General features: G+C 43.1%; 1 protein-coding gene across 4 annotated transcripts in view; it reads right to left on the bottom strand.

Moving 5' to 3' along the window:
• Window positions 1–21,471, bottom strand: part of PLCG1 (phospholipase C gamma 1) — a 93,057-nt gene that overhangs the window by 29,713 nt on the left and 41,873 nt on the right. For all 4 annotated transcript variants that reach the window (XM_088480625.1, XM_088480626.1, XM_088480627.1 and 1 more), the window contains exons 3-9: window positions 13,236–13,388; window positions 12,870–12,963; window positions 8,626–8,673; window positions 6,593–6,677; window positions 4,083–4,166; window positions 3,583–3,605; window positions 605–677 (exon numbers count right to left, since the gene is read on the bottom strand). In XM_088480625.1, coding sequence (XP_088336751.1) covers window positions 605–677; window positions 3,583–3,605; window positions 4,083–4,166; window positions 6,593–6,677; window positions 8,626–8,673; window positions 12,870–12,963; window positions 13,236–13,388 — 560 coding nt within the window. The remainder of the gene's footprint in view (window positions 1–604; window positions 678–3,582; window positions 3,606–4,082; window positions 4,167–6,592; window positions 6,678–8,625; window positions 8,674–12,869; window positions 12,964–13,235; window positions 13,389–21,471) is intronic.

The following is a 21,471-nucleotide window of genomic DNA, read 5'->3' as shown; positions in this document are numbered from 1 at the left end:
GAGGTACTTGCAAAAAACAGATTACTGTTTGGCCAAACGGCTTTGAGGGGGAGGTGCCAGAGTTTCAGAAACAGGTTTTTAGAGTGCACTAGCTCTTCATTCCACTCACTTAAACCCCAGCATCTCAAGTGTCCCTCAGGTGCTGAAGAATTAAAATAGAGCAATCTGAATTGCTTCCACTGCTTTCCAGGTACAGTTCCCATGGTCCTCTGCCAGCTGTCACATTGTCAATGGTCACCAAGGAACCGTGGGAGCTGTAATTGGAGTACTGTGGTATAGTGTGTCTGCATATCCAGGTACTAGGGAGATACAGAGTTGTAAAATTAGGAATCATGCAAAGCTCTAAAATTTAAAGACCAAATGATCTAGAGGTTATCATTATAATAACGCAAAGTGTCAGGTTATTGACATGTTATGTTGCCATCACACCAAAATCTCCAAAGACATGACTCTCTTAATAACATTACATATACACTCACACAACTCCAAACAGATGTACACAAATCACCTCAATACAATTCCACTCCCCTGCACTCCAACAGTCTTCTGCTTCCAACATCAGTGCAGTCACCACTCCTACACAAAAGCAGCCATGGATATTTACCTTCTGATACTTCAGGAGAAAGTTCTGGAAGTCCAGCAGTGATACCCGGTACAGCTCTGGCCGCTCTCCACCTCTGATATAAAAGAGAACTGAAAAAACAGTCTTCCCAATCAACCAGTCTTTAATCCCCCTACCATGCTGCAGCATAATACATATGACGACTTTAATTTCAACAATTGCAAAGTAAAGAAAACAAAATCAGAGAATATTATGCAAGTTTATAAGTAGGCCCTGAGGGTATATTTACTAAAAGTCGATTTTGTTCAACGTTTGGACAATTTTGCATTTAATGGTCTAAATCACACATTTACTAACAGATGATTTTGACATTTTTTTTTTAACAAATGTCAAAAAATCATCTAAGTAAATGTGTGATTTAGACCCTGAAACACAAAATGGACCAAAAAATCGACCCAACTTGGAACAAGTATCTACCCAAATCGACTTTCAGTAAATATACCCCTAAATCACACATTTACTAATATAATTTTTTGACATTGTTTAAAAAAATGCCAAAAATTATCAGTTAGTAAATGTATGATTTAGACCCTAAAATACAAAAATTTACCCAACTGATGTCTGCATCAATCATGTATGGAAATTAATTTGAATTTCCTCCAAGCTCAGCAAAAGTTCAGTACTTTATAAACATTGAATATTTTCTAATCAGAGAAGGAAAGAAACGGAAGAAGACCACAAACCGAGATTAGTGGATGAATCTCCATGTCAATATGGAGAAAATAAAAAGCAAACATTTTTTTTTAGACATTTATCATTACGGTGTTTCTGTTGCAGTGCTTCTGTGCACTATATGGCGCGGGAAACTGGACACATAAAACAGGAACAAGACAAATAAAATAGACGCAAATGTGAAAACAAAAAGGGGTTCACTCATCATCTCTTAATGGCCCGTTACACATGCGGAAACGCTAGTTTCCGCATATTTAAGGAAACGGGACATTCATTATCAGGGGTCTGATAGGACCACCTGATATTCAGCAAACTCCAAAAATTTAAAGTTTTCAGAGTTTGCCTGCGAGAACAAATGCCATGTTCAGATGGTGCTTGTTGTCAGAGCACCGCTTCTTCCGGTGAGAAGTATCCCCCGCAGCGAGCTGGTATGATGAATAGACCGCTAAATGAGAGCGCTTACAATATAGTGTGAAAAGGGCAGAATGGAGGCAATATGAGCATATATGAGAGAGTGGAGAGTACCTTAGTAGGTGTATCAATGGAAGTAGAATAGATGGAAGGGTAAATGCTGATAAAGAGGTAAATCGTTAGAGGATTTAAAGCAGGGGTGGCCAGACTTTTGGACTTGGTGATCCACTTATAAAGTTAAAAAAACTTGATGATCTACAGAGCCTGAAAAAGGGGACGTGGCATGCAAAAAGGGGGCGTGGCCTTGCGTGGGGTTTGTCCAGCTGAAATCACACATAGTATCCCCAATTCAAATTATGCCACACTAACACAATTTTATTCACATTACACTACACATAGTGCCCCCGATTCATATTACACCATAGTAGTGCCCTTTATACACAATGGCTCATTCAGATCCGCTCACAAGAGAGTCGATGGATGTGCATTGCGCACAGCCAAAAAAAGCCGCCGCCCTCATTCAGAGCGAGCGGCTCTGAATGAGGTCCAATGTTCACAGTTGTGCCCCTTATACACAATGCTCACTGTGGTAGTGCCCCTTATGCAGTGCCCACTGTAGTAGTGCCCCTTATGCAGTGCCAGAGTAGTAGTCTCTGTTCCAGTGCAGAACGTAGCTGACTTCACGCTGGGCAGGCTGCTTCACCGGAGCTGTCACTCCCGCTGCCTGGATCAAATTGGATCCAGCAGGCGCACAGTCTCCTCACATTGCAGGTGACGTCATGACGTCACCCGCGCACTGCATCACTGAGAACGCTGGAAGGCAGTGGCTAAAAATATAGGTTGCTTTGTACTAGGCAAGTTGGTTGCAATCTACAGACGGGAGCTCCGTGAGCTACCGGTAGATCGTGATCAACGTTTTGGCCAGGTCTGATTTAAAATTTTGAAGGCTGGAGGAGAGTTGTCAGATGTAGAGGGGGTATTCATGAAAGCTTGGAGAGCAATAAAGTATCAACCAATCAGCTCCTAAGTGTCAATTCAGCATCATGGAATCACTCATATCATCCCCAGATTGGGCTACTTTTACAGCTAACTGGAGATATCGGAAACGTCCAGTGGGAGCACGCAACGCTGGTCGTTATTAGGATACACTCTTGCCGATATTGTGAATGATTGAACAATAATGATATTAAAAATATCAGCAGGTGTGTACGCGGCTTAAGTCCCATGAAGTGATGCAGGTGCAATAAATCAATACAACATGCAAAATCAAGTATCTATTTTCCTATTGAATATTTTGATCTCAAATACTTTGTTTTGTATAATTCGTTGTGTATGTACAGTATTTTCATTTGTGGTTTTGTTTGCAAATATTAACTTTTCATATAATTCTTTAAATAAGACTTAAAAAAAAATAAAAATGTCCAAACACAAATTAGTGCCAAATACGCCTATCCTGCTATATTTCAGACAGAGGCTCCTATGTATCAAGCTGTGAAAAGTGTGGAAAAGTGGACCAGTGGAGGAAAATGCCCATAGCAACCAATCAGCTCCTACCTATTATTTTATAGACAATTCTTGATAAATGCTACTTCAAAGCGGATTGGTTACTATGGGCAACCTCTCCACTGGTTCACTTCACTCTTTTCACCGCTTGATACATCAACCCCAGAATTCCCTAATCACTAGTCGGATCCACTTTCAATACGGCAGTTCTTATCAGAAGAGCAGACTACTAACTTAGCTATGAAATTTAGCCTATATCACATAAAAAATAAAAAAAAACACAAAACATTTTGCCTGGTAACATAATTTACAGGACAGGTTTTAGTCTGGCTTGGTGTAGCACTAAATGCATATAATGAGTTTATTGTACTCACCTTTCCAAGAAAGGAAGCGGTATCTAAACAGAAAATGCAAGAGATGAGGGTGACAGGCTCTGAATCACATTGCTACTAACCCAACGTAGTCTGCAGTCACAATACCATAACACCACCTGTTTAATGAGGTTGTTTCACACAACCATAGTAAATTCTAATTATCCATCCCTCTTTTGGCACATTTTTTTTTTTACTTATCTAATGTACTTTTCTATATTGATTGTTTTATTCATTTTTTGTTTAGACACTTTTTTTTTATTTGTTGAATTACAAAGAGTCTTTCAATAAATAACCCCCCCCCCCCCAAATAAATAAAGTCAAACAGACAAATCATATAGACCCATAAAGAAGCTCCTAGCCTACTACAGTCTTAATTTTTTCTCACAGCCAGTTATACTAAACAGGTTCACTCAGTGTTCGTAAATCTCACTAATGGTAGAAAACAGGGACATAAGAGAGGGTGACAGATATGTTGGTATTGATTGATCTACATTACATACCGTCTTCTGTGCATTGTACATTAGAGAACGGTATAGCTGAGCGAACTGAGCATAATTAATCTCTTGGTTCCTCTGCTCCACTTCCTGAAAAAGGGTATACACAAAAATAAAAGATAATATGAGAATGACACACACACAAACGCCATACAAACATTAGACTAATAGTATTAACGATGGAGAAACAGCTAAAAGTAAAACACAATTGGCAAGGCAGTGCTGCAGAAAGGATCTCCCCTTACATGGGTGGACACATTACATGGACCCTTTAAACTTCTTATTTTACTGACTGACAGAGTACTCTGAGGGCATCCAGTCGGAATGTCGACATGTTCTGAATGTCAGTCAAAATTTGACATGGTCACTTTTGGCATGTCGACAGTACATTTTAGTATTACATTTAGGTTTAGGGTTAAGCTAAAATATTGAAAATAATTACTGTCAACATGCACAATGCCGACAATGAAAATGTTGACACATTATGACCATGTGACATTTCTTCATATCAACATTCTAAATGTCGACATAACATACCACACCCATTCTGAGCATGACATGGGCCAGTGCTGAGACCAGGGCCCAAAATTCAGCTGCGATCTGTACTTACCTGAATTTTGGATCAGTACCCTTGGAGGAACCTCTGTCTGTGACTAGCCTCGTGATCGGTTTAACAGTGAGGAAGGGAGGATCCGGAGCCCCCCAAATTGACTTTCTTACATGCCCCTTTACAGGGGCAACCACGGTACAGTTCCAAATGTAATGAAAATATTTAATCCCAGATTAAATCCCAGCCCTTGCCCTTCCCCCTGTAATCTGCCTCCCTGCTCCCCGAAACATTATTAAATTTTACAGTTTCCTTTTGCATGTACCTTGGAAGATCACAGAGTCTATTTCCTATATCTTAAAGAAATTATGCAACTATTGACATTAAATACATCGCCTAATAACATGACAAAGTATCAACAAGTATTTCTAATAATTTTGTGCTACATTAGTTAAAGTAACCTGGAAACATTGTTAACATTGCATTAAGTCAGGAGGCAGCTTGCATGTCCCCATAACAATTTTGCAGAGGTCTAGATCAAGACTACATATGGACTAGCAACTTATTGTGCTGTAGAAAATCAAAAAGTTCAGAGAGATGGATTGCAGCTTCCTGTCACAAGACCACTGTCTGCTTAATAGTTATTTTATTGCTGCCAAATCAGGGAATTCTTGGTTAGTAACACTAATAAGTGACAGACAGACTGATTACAATCAGGACCTGCAGCCCTAATAGCAGGGTACTGGATAATATAGCCACATTCTCTTCCTGCTCTTAACTAAACAGAGCAGGGAAGACATTGAATGCTAGGAACCTATTTTTGTCTCATCGCATTCAGAGTCTAAGGCTGGGTACACATCTGCACGATATCGGCCCGATTTGTCCGATTTTTAGATCGTGCAGTGTGTATGCCCGATTTGTGCGCTCCCGCGGTTGCATGTGATATTTTGTGACTGGCCATGCTGCACGGCCAATTAAACGATATAGCATGCGGAATCATACATATTAATAAAAGGGCAGAACAAGTGATCGTTCATTAAATTGTGCAGTGTGTACAGGCAATCATGCGATGTCCAGGGTGAAAGCAAATCGCCCTGAACATCAACACGATTGGCGGTCGTTCAGGTGTGTGCCCACCCTAAGCTGCTCTGACCAGTAATTGATGAATAGAGCTGAAACAGCGAGCACTGAAGCAGTGCAAGCCAGGGGGTGAAGGAAGTATCATTACAGACTGTATTGGCCGGTAAATACTTGCAGGTTATTTTTTTTTACTTATTTAGCGCTAGGTCTTGTCTCAGCACAATACCACCGGCACTAGTTGTGGCACAGTACTCTACTGTCTGAACCAGTGGTGGACCAGCACGCTACCACCGGTACCAGTGGTGGACCAGCACGCTACCACCGGCACCAGTGGTGGCCCAGCACGCCCAGAATATAACTAACTACTACAGGGTGGTATTGAAAGGTGCTTAAATGCACTAGACGCAGCTCAAATCTTTCACATATGCCAGCTGAAATGGCTTATTCAAAAACCCTCAACCTGCAGATCACAATCATTTATAACTTAACGAATAAAAAAAACAAAATAAACTGCACAAAGCTTCTGGGCTGGCTCATGGTTCCGTTACCACAGGCACTAGGAAAGGCCAAGGACTAATGAATGGCTTTGAGCAGCATTGTGATGCACGTGTTGTCTCCATACAAAACTGTAAGGCACTTGTGTAAGTTGTGAAGAACAAATCCAGATACAATTTTCAAAATAATCAAGTTATACCAAACACAAATAAACAAAATATGTTAAAGGTTAATATCAGTAAAGTGATATTAGAAAGGGACTAGCGTCAATGTACACGATGAAAGGAGCACAAAGGAGGTGAACAATGAAAATAAAATGAGACCATTAATGAGTTTGGAAACTGGACAGAAGGGTAATGTCTGTCTGTCAGGGAAGGAGGGATGTTTCTCTCACCGTTAATCGGTCACGTAAAAACCTCATGCTTGGAACTCTGTAGTTGACCTGTGATAGCATATTCTTCAAGTCCTTGATGGAGATCCTAATAAGTGTGAACATCAAAACAATGCTGGTAAATGAACTGCAAGACCATGCCTTGCTAAGCACAGTAAACCCGCCCTGCCCTCTCCATTTCTATTTGTAGACTAATATCAGGAAGGGAGTAACAATAGACAGAGGGACCAGCATGACAATTGCATGTCTACAAAGTTTGCAATAATAACAAAAATAACATTAAACACCAAGCATTCTAAAAGGAGGAGCTTTTTGCCATGTGAACGGCAGTTAGAAGTGGCTGCTTTTAGATCTGCTCTGTGCCGTACATCCCAGTCACCTTCCCTCAAATATAAAATAGTTACACATTTGTGAAAGCTGTGGGAAATTAGAGTTGTGCTGAGCAGTGTAGGAGGACAGGTTGTTTAAGAGTTCTACTACTCTACTGGGTTCTGCTACTGAACCCAGTGAGCACAACAGTCAGTGCAGCTGGCGGCTCTGTACCTCCTCTATGATATCCATGGCTTCCTAGGAGGCTGCAACAAATGTATTTAGGGATGTTTAAATTGTAGAATAGAGCCAATAAAGACATGTAATTTTCTCTAAAAGCAAAAAATGTGTTTGATGTGGGACATGTGAGGTGTTGTATTGATGGAAAATGTGTTTTTCATATTGCAGACGGGGTTGCAATGTTTTATAAACTTTTATGTGAACCCAGTGAGCACAACAGTCAGTGCAGCTGGCGGCTCTGTACCTCCTCTATGATATCCATGGCTTCCTAGGAGGCTGCAACTGCCGCCATAGCCTTTGCGAACATGGGGACCAAGCGTCCTGACTGCCATACACACTGCTACGCCCAGGTGGTAGATGACCATAAGAGTGTACATGCAGCACAAAACCAAACCAGAAGAGGCATGGCTAAGATGTGTCAAAAGTAAGCCATAGCTGCCAGCAGGTGACAGTCTGCAATGACCAATTCTCTTTCATATTTCTGTGTAGCTACCAGAGGTGTAAGCTACAGCACCAGTAATGAGTAATGCCACTCACCAGTGACTGCTTTGACAGTAGTAGTTACACATACACTTTCCCCACCGGCAGCTAAAGTGGTTAGGTCACTACCTTATGTACAAATTATTCCCCACACCTCTTAGATTGTATGCTCGTTCTGGCAGGGGTATTTTTTAAGTCATTATTTGTTATTGTAATGTATCATGATTCAATCAATGTACATTGCTGTATAATATTTTGGCACTTTATAAGGGAGGAGACAAGGAATAGTGCTTACAACTCTGCTATAACAAAGATGGTGCGACGGCCGCAATTATTTTCATTCTGCAGCACCAAGGTAAACCAGGGCGTTTAAACCCAGGCAACATTCCAATTAAAGAGAGTATATACAAAAGTACCTGTGTCTCAATGTAAGTTGTGCATTATTTAAGGTTTTCTGGGATGGCCTCTGCATACAAGATCAGAGTATTGAGGGCATATTTACTAAAGTGTGGGGGTTTATAGAAGTGGAGATGCTGCCTATAACAACCAATCAGGTTCTACTTAGAATTTATCTAGCACCTTTTAGAAGATAATAGCAGGAATCTGATTGGTTGCTATGGGCAACATCTCCACTTCTATAAACCCACACTTCAGTAAATATACCCCATGGTCTCTGAGATCAGGTGGTTTAGCTCATTCCCAGCTGCACTGCGGTGCGTTAGTGTGGTTGTATAATGACCACACAAGGCCGATAACACTTACCTTCTGCCAAGCCTGATAATGAGCCTATTGATTTTGCCAGGATTATTATCTGGCATTACAGTCATTTTAGGGTGACAGGCTGCAGTATTAAAGTGTGAATGTGCTCTACTAAGGCAATGCAGGCAGAAATTATCTGATGTAATGGTCTGTATGTCGAAGGTTACTGGACTTACTATCTATTGACAGATATGTCTCAGATTCAACTGACAGACAAGGCATTAATTTGGGCACTTCCACACACTCACTTGTCTTCTCGATTTCTGTCCAAGGAATAGAACTGTTTCCGTAACCACCTGCAGCGTGAAAGAACAAGAATTAGTAATGTAATCGCCTATTTGCTCACGTTAGGTCTAACTAATAATGTCAGGTGCTGAACCTGATGGAAGCATGGTAGGGTGGATGCTACATTTTAGTTCTCTAGGCAATTCAGTCTATTTTGGGACACCTTCATATACTTATTAGACCCCAATAATTTTACAAAAAGTAATTTAATTTGCACTTCCCCTGGATCACTACTATTAATGGTGTTTCTCTACATTAAACTCAGAATTAAATAATGAGCCCAATAATAATTTGTGTGCTATTACCAACCCTTTACAATTTATGGCTTATTCAATAAAAGGGCATATTGTTTTAGCACTCTAGTATATATTTTCCAATGTAATGAAAAGGAAAAAAGTTTGTCATTTATCACTCTTATTGTCTATCAAACTGTACATTAACTTCTTCTACAAAAAAAGCTGACTTTTGACCCTCAAAAAGGGGCGAACAAACATTAGTTAAGTAAACTTCCTTGCATAAGCAGTCAGTAAATATTTCAATATATTTTCATGTTAACACCCAGAAGGTTAGACAAAATAATTTGCAAGTAGCTTTAAGTTAGAAGAATAAAATAAAATATATATATATATATATATATATATATTACAAACATATATATTACAAACATATATATAAATTTTTTTTTTATTAATTTTGTTTTTTTTGCATATTAAATTGTTCATAACTAAACTGTAAGCCGGTTCTTTTGTGTACATTTATCTGAAGGAACAATAAGTGATTATGTGTCTTTTCAAAATATAGTATTCACATTTATATATACAAGTTTGTTTTATTTTCTGCATCTTCAGTAGAATTGACTACCTATACAAATACATGTTTCGGTTGTGGGATCATATAAGAACATATTACATTATTCTGATTATTGAGTCCCAGGAAATAGGTTTAATATACTAATTATATTTACTTTCTATAAAAAGCTAAAAAATTAACAGTTGTTGTACAAGGACATTTGAACATAAATAACTGATCATTTTAACATCAATGTTTATTTGTAGTACAAACTCTTTAATGTACGCTAAAATTTTGTATGCTCATTATATATATATATATATATATATATATATATATATATATATATATACACACACACATATATACATACACACACACATATACACATACACACTGTAGTGAAATGAAATTCATAATAAAATGTATAAAAATTGTGAACTTAGACTGGGCACACACCTGGGCGACTTATCAGCAGACCCAAGGATCCGCAGGCCGTGTGGGCGATTGGTAAGCCAATGCACACTTCTGCCGTTCAATGTGTCTGCGCTGACATCACAACTGGGTGGGCATTTAAATGTGAGATGTCAGTCACCGGCGGGTCCCTGCAGCAAGTGTATGGGCAATCGGTGGGTTTCCCATATGCACAGCCGGATGTGCAGATTTATCTGCTGTGCTACAGGGCAGATACGTTTCTATGTCGTTCTCTGACATATCATCTGTACATACCCGCCAATACACTATGCGATATGTTGCATAGTGTGTACCCAGCATTAGACACACAGAACTTAAAATCACTTTCAGGACCAAAAATTCGATTAGCCGCAAACTAGGTGGCATGCAATTTTTAAGAGGGTAAAACTCGCAGTTGTAAGTTTTTGCTATTCAACTAGAAATTGGTGTTAAGTAAACGCGACTTTCAACAGGAGAAATTGTGGCTTTGATTTTGCACCACCAAATTAGGGAAAAAACTAGGACATTCTTATTTTAATGTAAAAATATTCAGGACACACACTAAATAAATAACAAATGTATTTAGGGATGTTTAAATTGTAGAATAGAGCCAATAAAGACATGTAATTTTCTCTAAAAGCAAAAAATGTGTTTGATGTGGGACATGTGAGGTGTTGTATTGATGGAAAATGTGTTTTTCATATTGCAGATGGGGGTTGCAATGTTTTGTAAACTTTTATGTAAACACCTTAGAAACATTTTATATACCCAAACCATTCTAAAACACATTTGTTGGAATACAATTGCTGGCGATCATGTTTACTTCATTAATAAAAGGTTTTAAAAATCAACCATTTGATAAATTTTAAAACTCTTCATTACAGAGTTTAAGTGTGCCATACTGTATGCACAATGCCGACGACTTAAGCAATTCTATTAGAAATTATGAGAATCTGGAGGAAATCAAAAAAAGGGACAAAAAAAATGAGTAGTTTGCTCCTAGAATAAACCATTTTGAAATACAATGGGCGCCAATGCAGGGAAACTACAGACTACCTTTGTTTTTACACTGAAATTTAGAATTAAGCTAAAAAATGTCCTTCCCAACTATAAATCTTTCCACATTTTAAAATATGTCCCACCTGCTGTGCAACATGTTTTTACCAAAGTGCAAATTGCTCTTTTTTACTTGCTCTTAACTCTGAATCAGGGCAGATCATCAGCTATAAATTTGTTCTTGACTAACATAAGTAATCATGTATTTTTCCAATGCTAAAGGGCTGAGACCGTAAGGGGGAAATAAAATTTTCTGTGATGGCTGCAAAGTGTCTTGCGGTACGTTTAGTGACCAGCAATAGCGTTAATTTTCCCTCGCCCCCCTTAGGCATGCACAGAAAAATTTGCAATGTTTGCCAATGTATGGTGATCAGTATAATTTATTCAATAAATATGTAAAAGTGTTGGGGGCTAATTTCAAAAGCAATGGATACAACAAAAAAAATATGGTACCAAGTCCTATTAAAAAAAGGAAAAAAAAGTGCCCCCCCCTCTTGTCGATAAGAAAGCTGGCAGCACTTCTCCTATGTTTCTTATATGATGCCATGTGACCATTGCATTATCGTTGTGAACATTTGTAATTAAAGTAGTTACATTTGCCTCAGTCAGCCTATGGAATCCCCTCCTGCGAGAACTGGCTGAGGCGCGCCACTGTATCAGATAGGGATGTAGTCATGTGACCGGCGGTCGCAAGACCACCAGTCACATTCCAGATATCGGAATGCCAGCTAGAAATTTATGATAGGCGTTTAAATACTGACACCTATCTTAATCCCGACGCCGAGGATGCCACCCTGAATGAATGTAAGCCCGGGGCGCCCTTAGCATTAGCCACGCGCGGGGGGGGGGATGAGGTTTAGGATTAGGGAGTATAGCGGAGTTGGAGTTAGGTTTGGGGGGTGGGGAGATTAGGGTTAGGCACCCCTAGGGGGGGTGGGTTAGGTTTATGGAGCGGTAAGGGGGGGTTAGGCACCCCGGGGTAGGTTACGGTTAAGCACTGGGGGGGGGGGGTTAGGATTAGGACCCCTAAGGGAGGGTTAGGGTACTTACCTGCCCCAGTCGGGATCTCATCCTGTCGGCATCCGCTGTCGGCATTTGAACAGCTAAACAGCCGCCGGCATTTCAGTCCCATTCCTATCCGATATACTGTACTAGGTACTTGCCCTATCCACTGTGTGATAGGGCCATACATGGTGGCTGGACAGTATGTACAGCAAATACTTGTTGGTCCGGAGCTCTAAAAACAGCCAAACAAGCTTATGAGAGGATCACTTAATGGAATCTTCAGTGATTATGCCTCTTTGTTTCTTGTACTCTAGATCTATGCCCTTTTCTCCAGACCTTCAAGAAGCCACAGCCAGCAGGGAGTTTGGGAGACAAAAAGGTCCCCAAATAAGCCCCTAGAAATAAGGACACTTATCAGGGTAGCTACACCACATAGCACACCAGAAAGAATCATATACAAGTATATGATGCGATGGACTACCCAAAACATTTGTAGATAGTAATTATTGAGGATTGACATTACCACTGGAATGCCAAGCAGACAGAAGGAGGAGTGAGTAGATTGGTTATTTCTTATCAACACTATCAGAACTCCGCATAGGTAGATAGCTCCAGTGTTCTGACACCGTACCTGTACTCAGTTTTGTATTACAGTTGGGCCTGCTATGATGGTCAAGAGGAGGGCGCATACACAGACCGACAGTAGTCATCTACCAACTAAATTTGTGAACAAAATTGGTTTTCAGGACGCACTTCCAATATCAGCAAATTCATCTAACTCAGGTATGTGCGTAGTCACCCCTTACAACAATGGGATTCCTCCCAACAATATATTGGTTTTTGTCTTAAATTAAGAAGGCTTATTTAAATAACACATATATTTGGATCTTGGTCCTTTGTTTACCTTTCTATCTGCAATGGTGTAGGGGCTTGAAGAGTATCCTGGAGCAACCAGTTTAACCCTTTAATCCACATGCTTACTTCCTCATCTGATGTGGCTGCAGGAGAGAAAAAACAAAACCAACAGAAGACGTCACTTTTGCTGCTTCAGTGGACTGGAAGAAACATGCTAGTGAAATAGTAGGACATCAGGAATCAGGTAGACAAACCTAGGAGGCAACATAATCATTTCAAACGCGTTTTAGATCATAAGAATGGTGGCAAAAAAAATTAAGTGTATGTAGTACATTTATAGACAGACAGTGGCTACAGTAGCTATGTTTAAAGCTAAGTAGGCAGCACTACAACCATCACAATAAAGGTAACTCACCTTGCAGGCTCAAGGACTTAAGTCTAAATTCCATTCCATAAAGGATAACAAAGCAGTGATCTGGTTCCAAACGCACAGTGGCATCTTCCTGGTAACGGTCAAAGTCCCGAGAATTCTTCCCTGGCCTAATCTCCTTGATCTCTCGGATATCCACTGAGGAGAAAGAAGACCTGCAACTGTCAGCATGTACCCATACACTGAGTGCACAATTCCTACAAGCATTCTCCTGCTGAGAATATGTTCTGCATCTTTGTTTTCAAAACCATGAGCCACATCTACTTGAAAACATTACATTATTTAATGCAACAGGGTAGAGAAAAATGTAGATTCATAGGATCCAAACCAGAAAAGTGTACTAAGTGTGTGATTCGGCTTAGGATGGAAGTGCAAAGCTGCACGCAGGCAGCTTTGCAATTCCGTCCTTGCTAATATACAAATGTAGCAGGGAGGTGTATGGCACCCCCTGCTGCATTTGCGGTCGCAGTCTGGGATTACCATCGCAACCCTGGTGGATGGAGCCGGGCTGTCTGCCACCTGAGTAAGCCTCAGCTTACTCAGGCTGGCCGGCATGCGAGGTCAGGAAACCACGTCCGTGGATAAAGCCCCTGGCCTTACCAGTCCTGGAAAACGGGGCGTCAAATCAGGCAGAGGCTTAGAAGGGGCTGCATGCAATCATGCAGGACCCGTTCTGCACATTTGCAGAATAAAATACATTCATGGCTAGAACTCATTACTATTTTTGCAACAAAGTACACCACAATTAAAAAAGAATGTAAAATAATTCCATGTCCGATTATGTTGAAATAGCCCTGGTATGGTATGTTTCCATAAACCATAACTTGCTATAAAAATGGTGGAGAAATTGAACAAAAAAAATTAACCAAAACCTAAGTCTTGCACACAATTCACTCCAGTCATGGCTAAAAGGTATACTAACTCTAATCTTTATTTTTCCTTTGTATTTGTTGAGCAGAAATGGGTGCAACTGTGTAATTATATTTTAGTTCAACTCTAGGTCAGCTAAGCTCTGGTGGCAGAGAGCCCTAGCTTTAAAAAAAATCAGGGAAGGGTGGCATAAAGCACACTAGAATGACCATATATCATTAAGAGGAAGAAGGGAAATAAAAAAAAGGTGGCATGGCTGACCATACCGAAGAGCAGGTGGGAGAGAGGAAAGAGCAGGTGGACAGTGGGAAGGGAGGAAGAGTAAGGGGTATCAGATGGATGAGACTATGGCCAATAACTAGTGCTTCTTAAACGTTCCTCAGTTTTATTCAAATGGGGAGCAAGAGCTGTGCAGTGAGAGCCATGGGCTCCAAACTTTATTGAAAGATTGAGAAATTAAGTATGCTAGTCATATTCCATACAACACACATTCCATATGAATATATAAATAGAAATCATGGGTAGAGAAGAGGAATAATATGAGATATGGTAAGAACTTACCCTTGTTATCTCTATTTCTACAAAGTCCATAAGGTTCCACAGGATACCTTGGGGTATAGGCGGATGGCGGCAGACATCGGGCACCTCAGAGTTAATTTTCAGCCTCCCAGGATGCACTGGGGTCCCTCTCCTATACCCTGCCCCTGAGCTAAGGCATCCTCAGTTACGTAACAAGCCATAGGCCAGAGGAGGAGAACAAAGAGAGAAGAAAGTCTTGTGTTCCAACACAAGAATCACATTCTCACCTGAAGGAGACGGAAAACCGGTGACCAGAACAAAACCCATCTGCAGCACAGGTGCGACAGGGCGGGAGTCCTGTGGAACCCTATGGACTTCGTAGAAATAAGATAACAAGCTTACCATAGCTCATATTTTCTACTTCAGGGTCCATAGGGTATCCACAGGATACCTTGGGAATGTCCCAAAGCAGTATCCCTTAAGGGTGGCTACGCTCCAGTGCAGAGAGGAGATTCCGCCGCCCGAAGGAAACATCCTGAGAGGCGAAGGTATTAAATGCATAATACCTCACAAAAGGTATGGACAGAAGACCACGTGGCCGAATTGTAAAGTTGAACAGCTGAGGCGCCATGGCTAGCTGCCCGCGAAGGACCCACAGACCGAGAAGAATGAGCAGTAACAAGGGCTGGAACAGGAAGGCCCTCATTAGTGTAAGTCTCAGTGATCGCCGTGCGAATCCACCTTGCCAATGTTTGCTCATTGGCAGGCCAACCCTTCTTATGGAAACCAGAGGGGACAAACAGAGAGTCAGATTTCCGAAGAGAACTGGTACGGTCTACATGAATCCTCAGAGCCCGTACCACATCCAGTGAGACCTCACCAGCTGAAAGGTCTGGGGAATTAAAGGCCGGTACAATAATTTCCTCAATAATGTGGAAACTAGACACCACCTTAGGTAGGAAACCAGGGCGAGTCCGAAGCACCGCCCTGTCCCGGTGAAAAATCAGAAAGGGAGGTCGACATGAGAGGGCACCCAAGTCTGACACCCTTCTGGCCGAAGCAATAGCCAGAAGAAACACAGTCTTTGCTGTAAGCCATTTGAATTCCACTGAGCTCAGAGGTTCAAAAGGCAGTCCTTGGAGAGCCCTCAGGACCACAGCCAAATCCCAAGGAGCCACAGGAGGGACAAAGGGAGGTTGTATGCGAAGAATACCCTGCGGACATCTGGAAGAGGAGCAGTCCTACGCTGAAACTACACCGACAAGGCAAAAACATGCACCTTAAAGGGATGCCAGGCGAAGACCTTGATCTAAGCCAGCTTGTAGGGAAGCCAAAATCCTGGATATCCTAAACACCTGGGGATCGTAACCTTTAGGGCGACACCATTCAAAGAAAGTATGCCACACCCTGTGGTAAATTCTGGCAGAAGCCGGCTTGTGAGCTCTGAGCATGGTATTAACCACAGACCCAGAAAATCCCCTGGACCTTAAGAGGGCAGTCTCAAGAGCCACGCCGTCAAAGACAGACGACCCAGGTCCGGGTAAAGGCAAGGACCTTGAGAGAACAGTATTGGAGTGTTGATGGAGAGACTCCGAAGACCTGAGTACCAGTGACGTCTGGGTCACGCTGGAGCTACCAGCAGAAGCATGCCTTCTTCGTGCTTGAAATTTCGAAGCACTCGAGGAAGAAGGGAGAATGGAGGAAAAAGGTACGCAAACTGAAAGATCCACCAGACCGACAGAGCGTCCACCAGGAAAGCCTCCGCGACCCTTGTTCTAGACCAGTACACTGGCAGCTTGTTGTGCCGGGAGGCTATGAGGTTTATTTCTGGAAGGCCCCACCTCTCCACTAGGAGTTGAAATGCATCCTGGTGCAGAGACCACTCCCCTGGATGCACATCTTGATGGCCGAGGAAGTTGCTTCCCAGTTGAGCACTCCTGGAATGAAAACTGCCGAGATGGCTGGGAGATTGCCTTCCATCCAAGTCAGAATGCGGGACACCTCTGTCAAAATCGCCTGACTTCGAGTTCCTCCTTGGTGGTTTACGTAAGTCACTGTGGTGGCGTTGTCTGACTGGACTTGCACAGGTTTTCCGTGAAGAACGAGTCTTGCTTGCTGAAGAAGAGCGCTGAACACTGCACGAAGTTCCAATACGTTGATTGGAAGAGCAAATTCTGCTGTCGTCCACCTTCCTTGTCACAGCCCCCCCAACCTCGGACACTGGCGTCCGTCATCAGATGGACCAAGTCCGAGATCCAAAAGGGGCGTCCCTTGTTGAGGTGAGACGTCTGCAGCCACCAGGCCAGAGACAGACGTACCTCCGGAGAAAGCACCATTTGTCTGTGACTTATTCAGATGGGGTAACCCATTCCATCTGGAGAGGATCAACTTCTGCAGAGGTCTGGAGTGAAACTGGGCATATTCCATCATCATGTTGAACATCGACACCAGGGATCCCAGTAATTTCATTGTCGAGTGAATGGACACTCGGGACTCTTAAGGCAACGGCGTACCTTTGCCTGCAATGCAGAGATCTTTTCCTCTGTCACAAAGATCCTCTGTTAATGAGAGTCCAACAGGGCTCCGAGATGGAGTATCCTCTGTGAGGGAACTAGAGAGGACTTCTTCCAGTTTATCAGCCAGCCATGATTCTGCAACACAGATATGGTCAGTTGCAGATGGCGCTGAAGTACCATCGGAGACCCTTGCTGACAGCAGTAGGTCGGCCAGATAGGGTAACAGGCGGACCCCTATATCCACAGGTGTGCTGTCACAACTGCCATGACCTTGGTCAACACCCACGGTGCTGTGGAAAGACCAAAGGACAGTGCCTGAAACTGGAAATGTTGCTTGACCACGGCGAACCTGAGGAAACGCTGTTGAGCTGGAGCCATCGGGATATGCTGGTAGGCATCACGAATGTCCAATGACGCCATAAAATCCCCAGGCTCCATAGCCAATATGATGGAACACAGGGTCTCCATCCTGAACAGAGAAACGCTCAAAGACTTGTTGATGGACTTGAGGTTGAGAATAGGCTGGTAGGAGCCATTGGGTTTCTGAACCAGAAAGAGGTAGGAGTACTACCCCGTTCCCCTCAGAGGGGACGAAACGGGCACTATAACCCCAGTTTGGAGCATAGAGTGCACTACTTTCTGGAATTCCAAGGCCTTATCTTGATCTGACTGAAGGCCTGTGGTGAAAAACCAGTTTGGAGGTTTTGCGGAAGGAGAGGACATACCCGTGAGAGACCACTTCTCTTACCCAAGTGTCTGTGGTAGTCTGATACCAGCACTGGGCGACTGAAGAATTCGGCCTCCCACCCTTGGTACTCCCAGGGGGAGGTCCGTCCCATCAGGCTGAGGGCTTATCATCATATTTGAAAGCCGGGCGTCTTGTACTCGAAGCCAGTTTCTTTGGCTTGGTATTTTTTTCTTTCTGGCCCCTGACGGTCTAGGAAAAGACTGTACTTTGGGCCCGATAGGACCCTGAAGGAACTGCGGCCGATGGCAGACATACGCTACTTAGCTGCTGCAAACGTGCTCACAATTTTGTCCAGATCAGGACAAGAGGATCTCACCATCTAAGGGTAAACAGTCCAACCCTTTCATGGATTCTGCAACAGCTCTCCATGAGGGCAACTGCAGGGAGCAGCGTGCCGCCACTGCTGCCGAGGAAATTCTAGAAGTGAGGAGACCTATATCTAAGGCTGCCGAGTCTCTGAGAATGCCTACTAACTCCAACTGTTCAGCTGAAGAGTCCGTGGTCAGAGACGCCTCCAAGTCATCTGCCTATCGTTACATTACTCTGGCTACCCAGCTTCGTCATAGCTGGTCTGGAAGCCCCCCCCCCTGTAAGGGAGTATCTGGACTTCAAATCAAGTACCACTGTACGATACGTAGCATCTGAGAGGACATAGGCAAGGTTGCCGTACACACTAGGCGTATAATGAACCACAGGAAATGGATAACCTGCAGTTAACATTCCTGTGTATTGTCTGACAAAGGGAATTCCGCAGAATACCGTTTACATGTAAAAGTTTCCCGCCCGCGAAACCTCGCATTGCCGAAAAGGTTTCACTTTGGCGAAAAAGTATCACTGGTGAAACCAGACTGCCTACCTAGCGTGGCATACACGCAAAAACTTATCGCCGAAGTGAAAAGTATCGAGTAGGCTAAAGGGCGTGATATGCGGAAACCACATAAAGCTTGCCCCTTGTTGGCTTAAGGGATATCCCTGCAACGTGGAATGGAGGCAGCAGTCAGTCTCTGTACAAAAGTAGAGAGAGAGACACTACCCATGATAATGACACAGGATAACGGAGCTCCCATGGAGCCTCTGTGAAACGCTGTGTGAACCCCCAGGGAGGGAAGACAGCTGTATTAATTTCTCCTCACTTACCTGCCACTCTTGACTGGTAAGAGTGGAACAGCAGGGTGTACATCATACCTTCAGACATAACCGTATGGTAATAGCACACAGTATGGCACTGGGTAGAATACGACCACATAGCATATACATACACACATCATAGGCCCGTATTCAATTTGAGGTGAAAAGCAGTTTTTGCATGTTTTTGGCGGAAACTTTTCACAGATGACGTCATTTTCGCCTGTTTTCACTTTACTCCGTATTCAATTTGGGAGACTTTTCGCCTAGGCGGAAAGTCAATGCAATGTAATAGGCGGAAAAGTTTCACCTATGAATAGCAGGCAGAAAAAAGTTCAGAATTGGGGTCTTGGGGTGCAACATTGCAGGAACCCCCGTGCAGCCTTCAGACAGTCCCCCAAAGGTAAACTGTCAAATTTTAAAAAAAATTTTACTTAACACCCCAAAAAATCACTTTGAATTTGGGGGCAAAAAAAAAAAAAATAATGTTAGGGGACAAAGTTAAAAACTAGCGAACTTGACTCTGGGGGGGGGTCCCAAAGTATGCCCCAGGTGTTTTTTTCATTGCAGGGGCTTGTGGCATGTGGATTTTTGACGATTTTTTAAACAACTTTAGCAACTTTAAAATATGCTGGTTCCCATTTTCAAGTACCCTAAATTTGCTGGGAAAAGTTATTTTCAGCAAAAAAAAAAAAAAAAAAATCCTGAATACTATTCTGCACCACTTATACAAAAACGTTATTTAGCAGCTATTGAGCCCGTTTAAATACAACATATACCTTCAGCAAGCCAAATCGGGGGGTACCATAGGGAACACCCATGTCAGGGCATCTTTTGGGAGGTGTCAGGCTTATTTCCCCAAATCTGACAGTACTTTCCGCTTGTTTAAGTTTCGCCTGGTCCAGTTTTCGCCTACTTTCAAATTGAATACAGCGATACGCGGCCACGCGCGCAATACTTTTCCGCCTGCAAAGTAGGCGAAAAAGTATCGCGGATCCGTTCAAATTGAATACGGCTCACAGTAGTAAGCAAAATACAGGTCCTGTCTGATGCTTGGCAAGCTGCAGGAACTTACTGCTCAATTATGACAGAGTGCTACACATGTATGTGACAATTCTCACAAATACATAGCTTTATAAATGTGAGATAGCATAACATGACCACACTCAGTGGGCATGTCAGAGACAGTTTGGTGCTGACAGATTGTGAAAATAACTGACAGACAGAAAGCGCTAGCATAAGACACACATTCAGAATAGCCTGCACTATAGCACTATAATCAACTACGCAGACTCCGTGTCTGGTAGGCAATAGTGCTGCATACACTGACCCCAAAAGGGGGGGGGGGGGGGGGGAAGAGGTAAGCAGGGGGACCGGGCACACGCTGACCAGAGAGAACTGCGACACTGCCATAAAAATGGCCGCCGAAGACCTCAAAGGCAGTGTAGCCCGAGGAGGAGAGCAGCTTAGCATGGCCAGACCGCAGTGGAAAGGCGCACTTTAGCTGAGGGGAGGCGCAGCCTGTGGACAGGGAAGGTGCACACCCCTGGCCTGCAATTAACCCCATGGACGCTGGAGCATTTCCGCACATCCAGCCCATTGTCCCTGGTGGTCCGCAGGACTCTGTGCCTGGCCCCACCGTAGGCCGTCCCCAGGGAGACCCCCTACCACGGGGACAAATGGACTGTGCATCGGCGGGAACCCGCCCCTTACCTGAAGCCCCCTTGGATCCAGCCACAGTCCTGGGATTCCAGAGGCTTCGCTAGTTGAAGTCCCAGAATCCCGCTAGGATCCCCGGATCAATACAGGCGTTCTAGCGCCAGCGGGGTGTAGGAGCAATAGAAAGGACGTCCTACTGGACTGTCCGTGCCATTTGCTCTCAGCAAAATAATCTTCAGGGGCTGTTTGAACAGCCCCGCTCTGAAAGGTGATCCGACTCCGAGCTGGGCACCTACGAAAACTGAGGATGCCTTGGCTCGGGGGCGGGGTATAGGAGAGGGACCCCAGTGCATCCTGGGAAACTGAAAATTAACTCTGAGGTGCCCGATGTCTGCCGCCATCCGCAATGGATCCTGAAGTAGAAAAGGGTTGTTCCAGTCAGCTGCCAATTGGGTGGCAGAAACTATAAGTCTAAAAAATTTATTTTTATACTGGTAGTCATGAGGAGCCCTAAAAGGGGAGAAAATAATTTGGTGCAGATGTGTCCACATACATCTAGCCTCCTCTCAGCCATTCTAGTATCACCAGAATATAGGCATGCCGCATATCATTGTGACCAACAGAAGCTGTTTGTGCGTCTTATTCACTTTCCGAATAAGATACGTTGTAAGGGAAAAAGTTGCATGCAAAGACGTGCGACGCTCACGCATTGTGTAACGCGACTTGTAGCACACGGAGGATATATCTAAGTGGACACATCTGTAATTTGGAGAGTGATTGAAAA

This window comes from Taudactylus pleione, unplaced genomic scaffold (genome assembly GCF_031769625.1).
Source record: "Taudactylus pleione unplaced genomic scaffold, aTauple2 ptg000256l, whole genome shotgun sequence".
NCBI lineage: Eukaryota > Metazoa > Chordata > Amphibia > Anura > Myobatrachidae > Taudactylus > Taudactylus pleione.
This window is presented reverse-complemented; position numbering and strand designations above follow the sequence as displayed.